The sequence below is a fragment of the Myotis nattereri genome (genome assembly GCF_964212035.1).
Source record: "Myotis nattereri genome assembly, chromosome: 2".
Taxonomy (NCBI): Eukaryota; Metazoa; Chordata; class Mammalia; order Chiroptera; family Vespertilionidae; genus Myotis; species Myotis nattereri.
The window spans coordinates 88,215,815-88,233,428 of NC_138076.1; the positions used below are offsets into that span (position 1 = coordinate 88,215,815).

Genomic DNA, 17,614 nt, shown 5'->3' on the forward strand with positions numbered 1-17,614 from the left:
ACTAAGAATGTTTTCCTCTTGGAAAATTTTCTTTTGCTTTATCTTTTATTAAATTTATTGGGGTGACATTGTTTAATAAAATTATGTAGGTTTCAAGTGTACAATTATATGCTACATCATCTGTAGATTATTTAACTTTTATAGGAGTCTAAGAGTCAGTTGTGTTCAAATAGATGAAATTTCATTTAAGGACTGTAATGATCATTTGTTCTGAATCAAAGTGAGTACTAAAAAGGAAATAGGTTGAAATTATAGAAAGAAAATTCGGGTAGAAATAAGGTTGAAAATCTTGAGTGATTAAATACTGAAATAAAATGCCAAGGGAGATGGAAAATTAACAGATTGATGAATTAGTAGTCCTAGGTAAGTAGCACATTGAGTTTAGAAGCAGAGATCCAGACAGTATGCCCTCTTGGAGTTCCTTTCAGCACCCTACTTTTATCTTTGGTGTATTATACCAGCAGTCGCCAACCGATGGTCCACGGACCACTGGTGGTCCGTGAGATCTGAAAGGTTGGCGACCACTGTATTATACAATACTAGAGGCCAGGTGCATGAAATTTGTGCACTTGGGGGGGGGGGTCCCTCCACCTGGCCTGCACCCTCTTGTCCGGGAGGTCTCGGGGGATGTTTGCAGAGATGGGAGAGGCTCCTTCCACCGCCGCTGCATTGCCAGATGTGAGCCCAGCTTCTGGCTGAGCGGCGTTCCCCCTGTGGGAACACACTGATCGCCAGGGGGGCAGCTCTTGCATTGAGCGTCTGCCCCCTAGTGGTCAGTGCACATCATAGCAACCGGTCATTCCACCATTCAGGTCAATTTGCATATTAGCCTTTTATTATCTAGGATTACTTTTAGATTGTAAGGTGAGTTTTAATAAAAACTCAGCCCTAAGGAGCTTAAAGCTAATAAAAGGCAAAGGGATTTTTTAAAAAGAATTATAAAAGTTAAGATAGTTCTTGCTTAAAAAGGCATTTTAATATTCAGAAAAACTTGAATAACCTCTTGCTTTGTTCTTTCCTTGCATGTAAGAGGATTATGAGGTATGCAATACATATATTTTTGTGCAAATTTTTCTAGGGCCAAGTCACAGAGAACATCTGTAACAGTATAGATTCCTTAGATTAGATCATCACAGTATCTTTTACAAAAGTACTAATTTGTACTCATTTTGTTTGTTTTAGACACCTAGTGACAATGGTTCTAAAATCCAAAGCTTTATTTTAGAATGGGATGAGGTGAGTAAATTGAATCTTTAAATTAGGCTAAAATTATGTGCATATCCTCAGGCAGAAGTAACTTTTGTTTAATAGTTAAGTTTTTCCTCTTTTAAAAACAATGTGAAAAAAAATAAAAACAATGTGAATGATTTCATGTGGAACATGAGTGAACTGACAGTATTCTTAGAAAATATTACTGACTGGACCTCCCTATGTTTTGTTTTGTTTTGTTTTTAACTAAACCACCATTAAGCTGTTACTTGGGTAATTACCTTGATTTAAAAAAAATTACTTTTTTACATTAGTTTTAAAGGCTAAGAGTCATTGTTTATGCCTGTTTTTACAAATTACCACAAACCTGGTGGTTTAAAACAATACACATTTATTCTCTTGTAGTTCTGGAAGCTAGAAATTTTGTTTTGTTTTGTTTTTTATCCTCTACTGAGGATATGTTTATTGATAGTTGTTGGGGGTGGAGAAACATCCATTGACCAGGGATTGAACCCATAACCTTTTGGCATACAGGATGACACTCCGAACACCTGGCCAGGGCATGGAAACCAGAAATTTAAAATGGATTTCATTGAGCCAAAAACAAGATATCACAATGGCCTTGCTTCCTCCAGAAACTCTAGAGGAGAATAATCTATTGCTTAGCCCTTCCCAGCTTCTGGAGGTCTCCTCATTACTTGGTTAATGGCCACATTAAATGCCTTTTCTCCTCCTGTTGCCATTATCACATTGCCTTTTACCTCTTCTGTCTTCAAGTCCTTCTCTGCCTCCCTCTAAAAAGGATACTTATAATTCCATTTAGGGCTTATCCAGATAACCAGGATAATCTCTCCATCTCAAGAGCCTTAACTTAATCGCATCTGTACAGTCCCTGTTGCCACATACGGTAACATTCACGGGTCCCAGGTAGTATTAGGACCTGGATATCTTGGGGGCCATTATTCAGCCTACCACAGCAAGATTACTGGGCTGTATTGTTTAGTACTCTGTTTTACTATCACTTATCATGTTTTCTCCTACCCTGCTGCTTACACAACAGCTAAAATAGGAGGGACTAAAGAGAGTAGAAGAAATTCCTTTGGTAATTTGGAAATTCAGCAGTAATTAGGACCAATCAAGTGGGTTTTATTCCAAAAGTTCTAAGAGAATTCAAAATTAGGAAACCTATTACTATATGATAGTAATTTAGAAGAAAAACTATAGCATCTTGACAAATTATGAAAAGGTATTTGATAAAAATTTAGCACCCATTTCAATTAAAATTCAAAACAAATTAGGACTTGAAAGGTAATTCCTTATTTGATAGTTATTGTTGTATTAAGTAAAATACCATCACTAAACAGTGAAAGCATTCTGGTTACAGCAGAAACAAGTGAAAGTTGCCAGTTATCCTCACCTTTATTTAACATTATTCAGGAAGTTATAGTTAATGCAGTATGATTTGGAACCAAGACAAGAAGTATAGCCATGGTGGCTAGCCTGGGGAGCAAAATTATCATTATTTAGAGATGATATGATTTTCTATTTAGACAACTCAGTAGAATTAACTATAAATGCTATTAAAACTAACAAGAGTTCAGTAAAACAGACTGACAAAGACTAAAGGTTTTCTTTGAAGCAGAAGTTACTCTAACCGCCCTTTACCTCTATTGACAAAATAAGCAAAAATGGTTGGAGAGTGAGAACCTAGTCCTTTTTATGTAGCACCCTAAATTTCTAAAACTCTTTAGTTGTCCTGACCTGCAGACTTTTCTCTTTCCCTTATACTCCTTTTTCTTTTCTGCTTATATTCTTTCATTGTTAAATCTAAGCAGTAGCAGCTCCAAAATCTTTATTGTAAAAAAGCTTAGTAGCTGTCTAAGTGGAGATCTGGAGATGTGTATGGACATTTTCTTAAAACTCTGCATAGAACTTTTCATAAGCTAAGGAACACCACCAGTGGTGCATATCAAAGATGACCGTTGCCACCACTGCCAATCCCCCCCCCCTTGAGATTATGGGTTCCATACCTGGAAAGCGTTTCTTAAACGCTTAAAGCCAGAGGTTTAGCATCAGCCAAAACAGGCACTTAGTTCAAGAAGTTATGCAAAGATACCTATTCTCCAATTTTTGAATTCTGCATTTAACAAAGAGTAACTACCATATAAAAGATCTATGTAATCTCATCATTCTCTTGAGATCCATGACATGCATGTAATTAAGATGACTTTTGGCCTTGCCAGTTTGGCTCAGTAGATAGAACGTTTGCCCTTAGACTGAAGGGTCAAGGATCCGATTCTGATCAAGGGCATGTACCTCAGTTGCAGGCTCAATCCCCGGCCCTGATCAGGGTGTAGGCGGGGACAACCAATTGTGTCTCTCTCACATCATTGTTTCTCTGTCTCTCCCCCTCCCTTTCACTCTCTCTAAAAATCAGTGGGAAAATGTCCTCGGGTAAGGAGTAACAACAACAACAACAAAAATGTATGATAGTTAATATGTTACTGTCAAGTAGGAATTGATGTGGATTTATCTTTTTACAATAATATACCTGACATGTAATAATTATCCATTTCTTTTAGGGAAAAGGAAATGGAGAATTTTGTCAGTGTTACATGGGCTCACAGAAGCAATTTAAAATTACTAAACTATCACCAGCAATGGGATGTAAATTTAGACTATCAGCCAAAAATGAGTATGGCACAAGGTAAAATACACTTTAATGTAGATATTTTAGCTTATCCAGTCAACTTTATTTGTGTAAATTATTTACAGTACAAATTATCTGCTAAAATTATCTGCTATGTTATCATTTTATTGCTATAGTTGTATTAAAAGCTATAAGATAATGGTTAGTTGCATAAACTGCAGTTTTAAAAGAATGCTAATTTATTTTTAGGTGTTTGACTTGGTTACTGTAAAGATATCAAATTCAAGATATATTATTGAAGTTATAATTAGTTATCAAAAATGTCATTTATCAAAAGTTAATTCTTTATAAAAATAACTTTTTCTCATTTCTTCTTAAACAAATTTCATATGTTTCAACAGTGGTTTTAGTGAAGAAGTTTTATATTACACCTCAGGCTGTGCCCCTTCTATGCCAGCAAGTCCTATATTAACTAAGGCTGGTGTTACTTGGTTATCCTTACAATGGCGTAAACCCTCAGGAACACCATCAGATGAAGGAATTTCTTACATTTTAGAGATGGAGGATGAAACTTCAGTGAGTATGAATATGTATTTTAAATGGGATATTTAAAACATTTCAGTGTGGTATTAATCCTAATACTGTACATATTGCCACAATAGTTAGATCCTTCCCCAAATCTTTTGACTCCTTGGTTGGTTATATTTTGGAGGTATTGGAAGTGAGGGAGAATTCAGTCTTTATTTTTCTTGATGTGTAGGAATGAGTTTTGTTTTTTATGTTTTTGTATGTATGTTTGTGCCTGGGAATAACATCAAGTGTATGTCAAATATATATGTTTTGGGGGAAATAAAGAGAGGGGAAGATCACCCAGCCTTCTAAACTAAGCAACTCTAAAAGATAAGGAAATACTATGTCTGCCTTCTCCAACTGTGTTTATACACTGCTTTCCCAAGTGCCACAGGGGACTTAAAGAACCTCACATGAGATTCTATAGTACAACCTAAATCTAGTTACTACTGGCTCATTTTCTGTGAACTGGAATCAAGCTGAATAAAAGTTAGGCTGTCCTGTATTAGTTATATATAGTTCCATAGCTTTTTAGAGCTACTTTGAAACAATATGAATAAAAAATAGCATTGGTTTACTCCTAGGTATATATCCAGGAGAATTGAAAACACATGTTCGTACAAAAATTTCTACATGAATTTTCATAGCAGCATCATTCATAATAGTCAAAAAGTAGAAACAACCCAAATGTCCATCAACTGCTGAATGGATAAACAAAATGTGATATAGCTATACAATGGAATATCATTCAGCCATATAAAGGAATGAAGTACTGGCACATGCCACAACATAAGTGAATCTTGAAAACATTGTACTAAGTCAAAGAATTCTGTCACAAAAGATCTCATATTATGTTATTTAATTTGATGGATATAGGCAAATCTGTAAAGACAGAAAGTATATTAGTAGATGAGAAAACAGGGGAAGTGACTACTAACCAAAAAATCAAGTACAGGCTCTATTCTGGAATTAGGTATTAAGTGATGGTTATAAGTGAGGTATTGAGTGACTCACAACCTTGTGAATATACTATAAACCATTGAATTTCATACTTTAAAATGGGAATTCTTTGGTACATGTATTATACCTCAAATTTTTAAAACGTTAAAAATAGCATTGGAAAATTAATGAAGCATTGTCACTGGGGCTATAAATAGCAATCCCAAACCTAAGTGACATTCCTACCTGCCAGGACAACCAACCGTCCATTTATTCATCTAAACACAACTATGTGTTCAGGGCAACTTAAATACATTAGTTATAGTTGTGTTTAGCTCTTAGAACATCTGTCTGGGAAATTTCTGTTCTAGAGATAAGGTTACTGATAGTCAAGTTACCATTGCCTCTCACTCTTCCCTCAACACAAAAATCTTCTCTGAGATACTCTCTTTACTGAGAATAAGTGGTCTCCTTCATCCTTCTGTATTTGTTAGTAGCATTTCTGGATCTGTCCACTCAAGTTAGAAACATCAGTATGAGAATTACACTAAACAGCATTGATCACATAGCACATAGGTGAAGATGAAGAAAACCTGAGTCTTTTCACATATTCATTATTCCCCATATTTCTGCTGTTAGACATCTAATGAAGATTTGTTTTTTCCCCTTTCCAGGGATATGGTTTTAAGCCTAAATATGATGGAGAAGATCTTACTTACACAGTGAAAAATCTCAGACGTAGTACAAAGTATAAATTTAAGGTAAGCTTTGGAAACCCCCTAAAAGATTTATTTGTTGTTCTTGTTATTCCTTGGTTTTAAAGCCAAGTGTATACTTCACTCCTTTGGTTTTAAAATCTTAAATAATTTTGGCCTTTTCTAATGTGCTTTGTTTTACTTTCTTACTATATAATAGTGCTCCTCAAACATTATGTACAGTAGTCCCATCTCTCTTATCTGCAGTTTTACTTTCCATGGTTTCAGTTACTGATGGTCAACAGAAATCTGAAAGTAGTAAATGGGAATCTCCAGAAGTAAATAATTAATAAACTTTAAATTGCGCACTATTCTTAGTATCTTGATACTAAAATTGAAAAAAGAAATTCATGTTAGTTTTACTGGCACACCTTAAGCAGTGGAAGTTACAGACACAGTGTGTGAAGACATGAACAGAAAACGTGTTCCACTTGTTGGCAACATGTTGTGCCAGAAAGTATGGAGCTTCTTAGGAGACTTGAGCAAGGGATCCTCTGCAACAAGTGACCACCTTCACACAACTTTTATTACAGTATGTTGTTATAATGTTCTATTTTTATTAGTTGTTTTAATAACACTGTGCCTAATTTATAAGTTAAACTTTATCATAGTTATGTATGTAAAGAACATAGTACATATAGGATTCAGTAATACCCCAGTTTCAGGCATCTACTGGGGGTCTTGGAACTTACCCCCACAGGTAAAGGGGACTACTATATTTAAATTCAAAACAGTTTTAATGTTTTATGGAACTCTTATTTGTAAATGTGAACAAATATCTTTTAAAATGTGCGTGTTTTTAAACATAATCAGAATAAAATCTTTGTCAGGGATATCAAAGTAATATTACTTTTTTCCCAGTGCATCATATCAAATGGTACACAATTTCAGTTCATTCCATTACTGACACTCACTTGGTGAAGGTGATATCTACCATATTTCTTCACTATAAAGTTGTTCTTTTTCCCTTTATAATAAGTATTTTGTAAATACTGTGTAAACGTCTTGTTCCTCATCAAACTTTTACCCATAGTTTTAACACCCATTGATAATTCCTGCTTGAATCATTACTATGATTAATCGTTGCTAAGTGTGATTTTTTTATTTTATCATTCCTTCTACATTTATTAGTTGGCATTATAATATAAGGAAAAGCTTTCTCTTATCATTAATTTATATCATCAATGTGAACTCATGGATTGCTTTTTATTGAGTGGGCTATATTTTGTTACTGTGATTACCAGTTATGAGATAAGACTCAAATTGTCTCAGGTTTGGGAGCCCCTTCAATCTGGCTTCTGAATACTTTAGCCATGACCCTCCCCTCATTATTCTTTGAGCCCTTCCTTTCTGGCACATGGAATTCCGGTTTCATACGTTCTCTTCTTTAACCTTGGAATTTGCTGTTTCTCAAAGTACCTGGGTCCTTTTAGTGGACAGTGATATTTAGAAACCAAGATCTGGTAGTATACTTACTGCTATAAGGGTTTGCTACTCCTGGACACCCTCTCACTGAACAGAGCTAGGAACTATGTGGTGTGTGTGTGTGTGCACGCGCAAACTAAATACCTCCAGTTTTAATCCAATGCCACAGGTTAATTCTGGTTTTCTCCCTTTATTTCTGACTTCCTTCATTGTCAGTGAGAAAAATTGCCCAAGTTGTGTTCAATATATTTACTTATTGGATCAAACGCTTCCCCTTTCCCTTATACTCTTCCCTATTCAGGGTGCTTGAGTTCCTACTGGGCAAATGCTACTGCCTCCACTCCTGTCCACAAATACTTGCCTTGTTTAGTCCATCTGTTGATTTTGGACTGAATTATTTTGGAAGAAAGGCAGAGAAGACTGCATGTTATTCTTGCTTACTGAGGCATGGAGACCCTACGTCAGGGGTCCTCAAACTTTTTAAACAGGGGGCCAGTTCACTGTCACTCAGACCGTTGGAGGGCCGGACTATAGTTTAAAAAAAAAACTATGAACAAATTCCTATGCACACTGCACATATCTTATTTTGAAGTAAAAAAACAAAACGAGAACAAATACAATATTTGTATTTGCATGTGGCCCGCGGACCGTAGTTTGAGGACCCCTGCCCTACATATTATTCTTGCTCACTTGAGACAGTAGCAAGCTTTGAAAAATATTGGATATATTTTAGCTCTGACTTGGTCCATGATGTATATCATTATTTCTTGGCAGACAGTGATTATATTAACATACCAATTAATATAAGCCAGCCTACATTTTTGTGCAGAAGTTTACACAAAAATATACCAGGATACTATTAGTTGATAAACTCAGCATTTGAGTTTTTCTGTAGGTCTTGTTTAATCAAATCATCCTATCTAATAATAGCCAAACATGGTAATTGACCGTACCTTCACTACACCTCCCATGGATAATCAGCGAGATATGCAAATTAACCACTAACAAAGATGGCGGCTAATTTGCAAACTGCAGGCAGGACGGGACAGCAGGAGCCGCCAGCGCCAGCCGCCATCCATGCGACGCCAGAAGCTGCTTGCCTGCTGCCCGGGACCAGATCTGGTCCCGGGCCGCAGTCACGCCAGCCCCGCAAGCCCCCGGAGCCACCAGATATGGCAGTAACTCTATCAGTAAGCACTCTGAAAGTCAGTGGCATAAATGCACCAATTAAAAGACAGATTATGAACGTGAATCAAAAACAAAACCCACTTTAAATATAAAGACACATATAGATTAAAAGTAAATGAATTAAGCTGCAGCCTGTTTTGCTCAGTGGATAGAGCATTAGCCCTTGGACTGAAGGGTCCCAGGTTAGATTCCAGTCAAGGGCATGTACCTTAGTCGCTGGCTTGAACCCCAGTCCTTATCAGAGCATGTGCAGGAGGCAACCAACCAATGTGTCTCTCCCTTTCCCTTCACTCTCTCTAAAATTCAGTGGAAAAATATCCTTGGGTAAAGATTAACAAAAACAAAGTAAATGGATTAAGTAACATTAAAGAGATTATAAGAAAAATATATTCCAGATTTTGTTAGTGTATAATGGTTATGTTTAAATTATTAACACCTAAGAATTTGGGTGAAGGGTACATATAATATGTTGTAGTATTTTATAGTTTATTTTTACATGTATGAGATTATTTCAAATTGAAATACTAAAAAATTAAAAATTAATAAAATATTAATTGAAATGTATCTGCATTACATGAAAAATCTCCTAATTGCTTCTCGCATAATTTATTAAATTGTGCTAAAATTTACAAGGGTTCAATTAAAAAATATCTTAATTCTAAATGATATAATAGAAAATATATAATAGTGCAGTTATAAGCACTTATCTGAAAATAAAAATTTGAAGAAGTGAATTTAAAGAAGGGATTAGCCAAAGAAAATATATGCACAACCCATGGACACAGACAACAGTATGGTGATGGCCAGAGAGAAGTGGGGGCAAGAGCTGGGTAGAGGGGGCAAAAGGGGAGAAATAGGGACATCCTATATAATCTAATCTAATAAAAGATGAACATGGTAATTAACCGTACCTCCAACACACTTCCCATTGGCTAATCAGGGTGATATGCAAATTAACAGCCAGCCAAGATGGCGGCTAATTTGCATACTGCAGGCAGGGAGGGCCAGCTCGAGCTGCCATCCGGCCCCGTGTGGCACCTAAGCCCCAACGCCAGCCGGGACCCCTGTGTGGGGCCCTGGGTGGCGGGGGGCTTGGCAGCGGGAACAAGCCACTTAAGCCACGCCCCCAGCCGGGACCCCTGTGTGGGGCCCTGGGTGGCGGGGGGCTTGGCAGTGCGAACAAGCCGCCTAAGCCACGCCCCTGGCCGGGACGCCCATGTGCGGCTCTGAGCAACGGGGGAGCTTGATGGCACGAACAAGCCGTATAAGCCCCAATGCCATCCGGGACCCCTGTGTGCAGTCCTGGGCGGGCGGGGCCTCTGCAGCTGCAGTGTTCGGACCCAGGCCCCCAGCCTGCCCTGGGCTCCGCTCAAGGAGGGACTGGGGGCCTGGGGTTTACTAAACTTTACTGGAGCTGCTCCCCACACCCCAGCCACTGCCCCAGAACCACACTGCCCTCAGCAAGGCACCCAGCAGCATCCTGACAGGTGGGTGGCGGGAGAGCTGAATAGAGTGAGGGCTGCAGGGAGCCACGGAAGGGCTGGGCTGCAGGAGCCAAGCTCCCGGGGGTCTGAGGAGAGAGCCTGAAGGTAGAGGAACCTTTGGCAAAGCGGCTGCCAGGAGCCACGGCCATGGGGTCTGCAGGCGCACGCACAGGCCTCCGCCTGATGGGGGATCCTGGGCAAGCGCCATGGCTTCGGGGAAGCAGCTGGCCAGGAGACGGGCGGCCCAAGGAGCGCAGAGCAGCGCCAAGGTGGGGTGCACTGGAGAGGGCTCAGGCCTGGGCAGGGTGCTGGAGGGCGGGGATCTGCCTCACCCGGGGTGAGTGAGATTCTGTATTGGCCCCAATAGGCAGGAAACAAGAGGCGATGGCTGCAGGAGTGGAAGGACGCCCAGGTGGAGAGGCACAGACTCGCAGCCCTGAGGCAGGGGTGGGGGGCAGCGCCACCTCAGTGAAGGAGCGCCGCACTGCTTGGGTACCCCACTGCAGCGGTTTGGTGAAGCTCCCAGCGCTGACCGGGCCTGCACACTTGAGAGGCCAGGACTCCTGCTCCCGCCTTGGCCCAAAAACAAGCCTGCGCCCGCCCAGCCCCCAGTTCTCACCCCACCCCATGGGGGTGCACACCTGCACAGTGAGTGCAAGCCTACCACCTGCTCCCCAGAAGGGGCGGGGGGCAGTAAAGAATGGGGTGGGGGCGGGGGAGAGGAAAGAATGTGGAGCATCCATGATGAAGAGGAGCTGGAGAATGAGGCTTGGAAGCCTCACGTGGAGGTTTGTTCTGTTTGCCCTGCGGCTGTCCCTTAGGAAAGGTGGAGAGCTGGCTGTGAGGGCTCCCTGCGCGAAGAGTCCAGTTCCATAGCCAACTGGAAATGGCCTCAGTTTCCTGCTCTGTAAAATGTGTTAAGCGTGTCCCAGTGCCTTCACTGAGCTTTGAGGGCCAATTGAGATACTATATAAAGAAAATTAGGGAAGACATGAGAAAGAAAAGGAAGGGCGGGCAACACAAAAGAAAGATTGGAAGGAACCTGTAAACCTATTGTCACTTAAATAGGGAATAGAGTCAATAGTGTTGTAATGATGGTATGAAGCCAGGGGGTACTGGAAATATCAGGGAACACTTTGTAAAGTATATGGTTGTCTAACCACTATTCTGTAACTAATAAACCTGAAACTAATACAAAATAATATTGAATGTAAAGAAATGAAAATAGGAGTGAAATTTTTCTAAATTTCAAAGTATAAATAAAGGCTGTAAAGGAAGGAAGGGGAAGAATAAAAATAGTGTTTTTCATTTTACCACTTTGTCTTTTCAGTATATGAAAAAGGCAGTTGTCTTCATATGGTACTTTTATGCTTTTCTAAGTCATTATCTCATTTGACGTTTAGGGCATTTTAAAGACAAGATAATTATTCCTCCACTATTCAAAGAAAGGAAATCTTGGTGCCTGGCCCCAAAGATTTCAATCCCTTATTGCAAAGCAGGGTTAGTGAAATTTTCTGTGAAGGGTCATATCTATACTAATAAAAGCCTTGGGGGTGACCTAGCCAGCAGGGGAGGGCAGTTGGGGATGATCAGGCCGGCAGGGAGTAGTTAGGCGTCAATCAGGCCGGCAGGGGAGCTGTTAAGGGGCGATCAGGCTGGCAGGCTGAAGCAGTTAGGGGCAATCAGGCAGGCACGCAGGTGAGTGGTTAGGAGACAGCGGTCCAGGATTGTAAAAGGGATGTCCAACTGCCGGTTTAGGCCCGATCCCGGCAGTCGGACATCCTGGGATCGGGCCTAAACCAGCAGTCGACATCCCCCAAAGGGTCCGAGATTAGAGAGGGTGCAGGCTGGACTGAGGGACACCCTCCTCCCGTGCATGAATTTTGTGCACTGGGCCACTAGTCTTAGCTAATAATAGACAAACATGGTAATTAACTGTACTTCCTACACGCTTCCCATTGGCTAATCAGGGTGATATGCAAATTAACTGCCAACCAAGATGGCGGCCGGCAGCCAGGCAGCTGAAGCGAACAGGTGGCTTGCTTGCTCGAGTGATGGAGGAAGCCAAGTTTCCTCGCCTGCCGCTGCCGGCCTCTGAGCTGCACTCTAAGAAACAATGTTGCAATTATAGAAGTGAAACAAACCCCATAAACCTGCTTTCAGCCAGCTGGGCCTCAGGGCTGGAGCTGAAACAGTGTTTCAATTATAGAAGCCAAACAAACCCAGATACCTGCTTTCAGCAGCTGAGGTCTCAGAGCTGGAGCCGAGCCTCAGAGCTAAAGCTGACTCTCAGCTCCAGTGACAGCCATAGAAGGTAAATAAATCCCAGAATAAAAAAGAAAAAGAAAAAAAGGAAAGGTTGGGAGCTTTAGTCACCCGCCAGCCTGAAAATGTCCCTCAGCCCCTCACCCAGTCTGGCCAGGCACCCCAGTGGGGACACCCACCCTGAAGGGGGTGTGACCAGCTGCAAACAGCCATCATCCCCTCATCCAGGCTGGCCAGGCACCCAAGCGGGACCCCCACCCTGGCCCGGAACACCCTTCAGGGCAAACCAGCCGGCCCCCACCCATGCACCAGGCCTCTATCCTATATAGTAAAAGGGTAATATGCAAACTGACCCTAACAGCAGAAAGACTGGGAATGACTGGTCACTATGACACACACTGACCACCAGGGGGCAGACGCTCAATGCAGGAGCTGCCCTCTGGTGGTCAGTGCGCTCCCACATGGGGGAGCTCTGCTCAGCCACAAGCCAGGCTGATGGCTGCCAGCACAGCGGTGGTGGTGGGAGCCTCTCCTGCCTCCTCAGCAGCACTAAGGATGTCTGACTGCAGCTTAGGTCTGCTCCCCGCTGCCAAGGGGACATCCCCCAAGGGCTGCCAGTGGGATGTCTGATTGCCATCTTAGGCCCAATCCCCCGGGGAGCAGGCCTAAGCCAGCAAGTGGTCACCCCCGAGGGGTCCCAGACTTCGAGAGGGCACAGGCTGGGCTGAGGGACCCTCTTCCCCCCCCGCCCCCCCGCCCCCCGAGTGCACAAATTTTTGTGCACCGGGCCTCTAGTAATAATAATAAAAGGCTAATATGCAAATTCACTGAACTGCAGAATGGCCGGTTACTATGATGCGCACTGGCCACCAGGGGGCAGACACTCAATGCAGGAGCTGTCCCCTGGTGGTCAGTGCACTTCCATATGGGGAGTGCACTCAGCCAGAAGCTGGCTCATGGCTGGCCAGTGGAGAGGTGGTGGCAGGAGCCTCTCCCACCTCTGTGGCAGCACTAAGAATGTCCAACTAACGGTTTAGGCCCAATCCCTTGGGGGCCTAAGCCTTTAGTCGGATATCCCGCGAGGGCTCCCTGGCTGCCAGAAGGATGTCTGACTGCAAGCTTAGGCCTGATCCCCAGGGGAGTGGGCCTAAGTCAACAGGTGGACATCCCCCAAGGGTTCCTGGACTACAAATGGGCGCAGGCCAGGCTGAGAGGACCCCCCCCCCCCCCCCGAGTGCACAAATTTTTGTGTACCGGGCCTCTAGTTTCAAATAAATGATAAAAGCCACTATAAATTGTTTTAACTTTCAAAGATCTAAAATAAATTTATTACTCCTTAAGAACCTTAGAAAGAACATTTTAATGATAATGGTAACTTTGATTATGCAGGGCATAATTATATCTGTTATACTGTGCTTTGTATATTAGTTTCATTTTCAGAACTTCTAGTAACACTGGATTATTTTAATTTCTAAATAGTTTTCATATTTATAGGAATTATAAAATACCTGAGATGTGTATACATTTATTCTAGTTTTCCTCTGATGATGATATTGAATTGTATTTTTGCTTCTATAATGATTATCAACAGGACTTCTGAGCAAGTTGTCCGTGTCTTCATAATTTAATAAATTTATTAAAATTCTTAGAATTCTACTACCGTGTAACAGCATGGTGTTGTTGCAACATAGAGACAAAATGTATACCTACAAGTAGGAGTTAAATTCCTTACTAATTCACTATAAACAAATCACCAATTTATATTCAAAACTGTTTCACTATGGTAGTCACTCTCAAATTGCAGGATATACAAATCCAAGATCTAGAACAATAGTTCTCAAAGTGTTATCATAAAACCATTCTATCAACATCACTTGGGAATTGTTAGAAATATTAATTCACTGGCCCCAATCCAGATTTATTCAATCGGAAATTCTGGGGGTAAAGCCTGGCAATCTGTATCTTAGAAAACCCTCCAAATGATCCTGATGCTTACTGAAATTTGAGAACCACAGATCTAGAGCAGAAAAAAAAAAATTTAGGAAAGGGAAAATGATGACTGTGTAAAGTTTTCTAGAAGCCCAGACATTTATTTTGAATCTACCATGTACTGAGTACCAGCTGAGAGGGTTTTAAATCATTAAATATTACTGCAATGTCTGTCTTTCTTTTCTGGCGTGGCATTGCAGACTCCTCTTTCAAGGAAACATATTAAAACAGAATCTTAACTTAGAAATCTTAGAATACTAAGCAAAAGCAATAAAAATATAATACAGGATGTAATTATTAAATAGTATGTTATTTTTTTAAAGAAACAATAAGGATATGAATTACATAAAATTCTAAAATGACCAAGTTTTCCAAATGCTAGAGTTCTCAATTCGATACTAAGGACAGTCCTAGGACATTCAAAATACTAAAACAAAATTAGAACAATGAAAGAATTTAAAGGATAAAATAAAAATGAAAGTAAAGATTTAAAGCGTAAGAAAGCAGTCATTTCTTAAAATAAAGCAAACAATGCTAATTTCATCAAATGGTTCACTGGAAGCTGAGCCAAGACCTGAAAAGAAGAATTAAAGGCTTCAGGGGCTAGTAGTATACAGTTCCTGTGATTCTGAGCCGCTAGAAAGCTGATGCCTTGTTTCCTGAAAAATAGTTTTTCAAGTAACAAGGCTTCTAGATTCTAAGGCAGCGGTTCTCAACCTGTGGGTCGCGACCCCTTTGGGGGTTGAACGGCCCTTTCACAGGGGTCACCTAAGACCATCAGAAAACACATATATAATTACATATTGTTTTTGTGATTAACCACTATGCTTTAATTATGTTCAATCTGTAACAATGAAATTGGGGTCACCACAACATGAGGAATTGTATTAAAGGGTTGTGGCATTAGGAAGGTTGAGAACCACTGGTCTAAGGGCTGAGAGTCCTTAGATATTTTCACTTTAACTTGTTACCTGTTTTTTTGAGGCCTTTCATCAATGAAGAAAAGCAAAACAGTACCTGGATCTGTTAACTTCTTTGAAGTTATGTACTTATATAACAGCATCTATGACAGTACATAGTCATGTTCCTTTCCTTTTTTCTCATCTTGTCTGCCTTCCTTTCTCCTCTGTCATTTCTGTCTTTAAGAATACTAAAGTTTTCTGTATTGCTTTCAGGCTGTTCTCTTGCCTTCTAATCCAAGTTCTATTTTATAGCTAGATTAACCTTTCTGAAACAGCTTTCCCTCTGAAAACCAGTTTCCTTAGTTTGACATAGGTGATGTTGTTTTTTTTTTATTCTGATCAATTCAGTTTTTTAAATGTACTTCTTTTTATTCCTTACATAAGCAGGCTACCTTACTAGATTGATTACTCATTTTTTCCTGAGTAGAGCTTGCAATTTTGCTGTTCACTTCTGCTCTTATACTCAGGGTTTTCTGTTCTGTCTTACCTAATAGTAGATTTATTTAAATCCTCGTCGATAGTCCCCTTTCACTGCTGCCCCATATTACTTACATTTGCCTTTTTAAAGGATTCCTGAATCATTTTTTAAGCCATAGTCATCTTTTTGTGTGTGTAATTCTTTTGATATGCATATTGCCTGTCTTTTGCATAAAGATTCTAATTTAAGGTAAGGTGTTCACCACACCTAGAATTTTTAGCACCATGCTCCCTCTATGGCAGGCACTAAGTGAATGTTTTGATTATTTGTAAAATTGGGATGGGCTGAGATAACCTTATAGCTTTACTAGAGGCCCGGTGCACGAATTCTTGCATGGGTGGGGTCCGGCCAACTGCCCCAATCAGGGGCAGGACCAGCTCGGGGGAGAGGCCATGGAAAGTTGAGGGGAACCGATTGGGGCCCTGATTGGTCCGGTTGGCCACCACCGTGCATGTTATAGTGACCAGTCATTCCATCATTCCAGTCACTTGGCTTTTATATATAGAGATACATTTATGACTGTAGTAGAGCTCAGGAAGTATGTCTCAGCGCTGTGGCTGTTGCAATGGTGTGAGCACACTCCACCATGACATGCTTCCTCGGCACACCAGGAAGTAGCAACGCCCGCCTGAACTAACTCCTAGAGCCACGTGCACAGTACCCCAGCCTTTCAGCCATTGGTCGCCTATAGCAACGTGTCTCCCTCTGATTGGTCGCCTATAGCAATGTGTCTCCCTCTGATTGGTCCCCTCATGCTATATATACCCCTGTAGTTCCTCAATTAAACGGATCTGCGTCAATGAACCTGGTCCCCGGGGTCGTGCATGCAGACGCCCTAGCGCGTTGGGGCCCCGTCGTCCTCACCCCCGAGGGATCCCCTGCTTCATCTGGCGCCCGAACGTGGGGCCCCCGGAATGGCTGGACGGGTGAGCGACCCTCTACAGTAAAATGGGAAACTTTCCCCCTTCGGCAAGAGCGCCACAAGCGTGCGCGCTCCACGCCTTACTGCAGAGCAGGCAAGTTAAGGTATCTGAAAAGGAACTCCAAACTCATTGGGAGTATCTATTATAGTCCAATCTGTGGTTAATCAAGGCCCCCATTTGGAACCCCTCCACTTGGGAGAAGGTCTTGAAAAGGATTCGACCCGCTGAGGTCCACAAGGAAAAACCGTTACCCCCTTCTCTGACATTCCGGCCCCGTTGCCCGGAAGCTGTGTCTCCATCCCTCCCTCCACCCTGGGCTCAGCTCCCAAACCTTCATGGTTTTGTTACTGTTGGTGGGATTTGCAAAAGGCACCACCAACTCCTCCATTCCACCTCCAACTGTCAAAGGCTCCCTTAAAGGGCACCAACTCCCGCATTCCACCTCCAACTGTCAACGGCTCCCTCAAAGGGCACCCAGTGCCTTCACTGACGCGGGGAAGCATTACTGTGCAGCAATAATAAAGTCTCCTAAAACGTCCACCAACCCCACTTACCTTAGATACACTTATCAAGGCTCAGCACAAGTAGGAGACCTCAGAGCTATAATATACGCCCTTCTCTACTGTCAAAATAGTCCAGTCAATTTATTCTCCTTTGGTCTGGTGGAGAGACCCACTCACTGGAGCCTGGAAAGGCCCCGACCCACTCTTAACCCAGGGGAGAGGGTTTGCTTGTATTTTTCCAGAAGGTGATGGGAGTCCCGCATGGATCCCTGCT

The 17,614-nt window shown here is 41.6% G+C and overlaps 1 protein-coding gene across 1 annotated transcript in view; it reads left to right on the plus strand.

Annotated features, from left to right (window-relative positions):
• The window catches only part of FNDC3A (fibronectin type III domain containing 3A), a 219,592-nt gene that overhangs the window by 173,126 nt on the left and 28,852 nt on the right, over positions 1-17,614 (plus strand). Inside the window, exons 11-14 of the mRNA XM_081082785.1 lie at positions 1,183-1,236; positions 3,792-3,916; positions 4,261-4,435; positions 6,043-6,129. Of these exons, the coding sequence (XP_080938911.1) occupies positions 1,183-1,236; positions 3,792-3,916; positions 4,261-4,435; positions 6,043-6,129 (441 nt within the window). The remainder of the gene's footprint in view (positions 1-1,182; positions 1,237-3,791; positions 3,917-4,260; positions 4,436-6,042; positions 6,130-17,614) is intronic.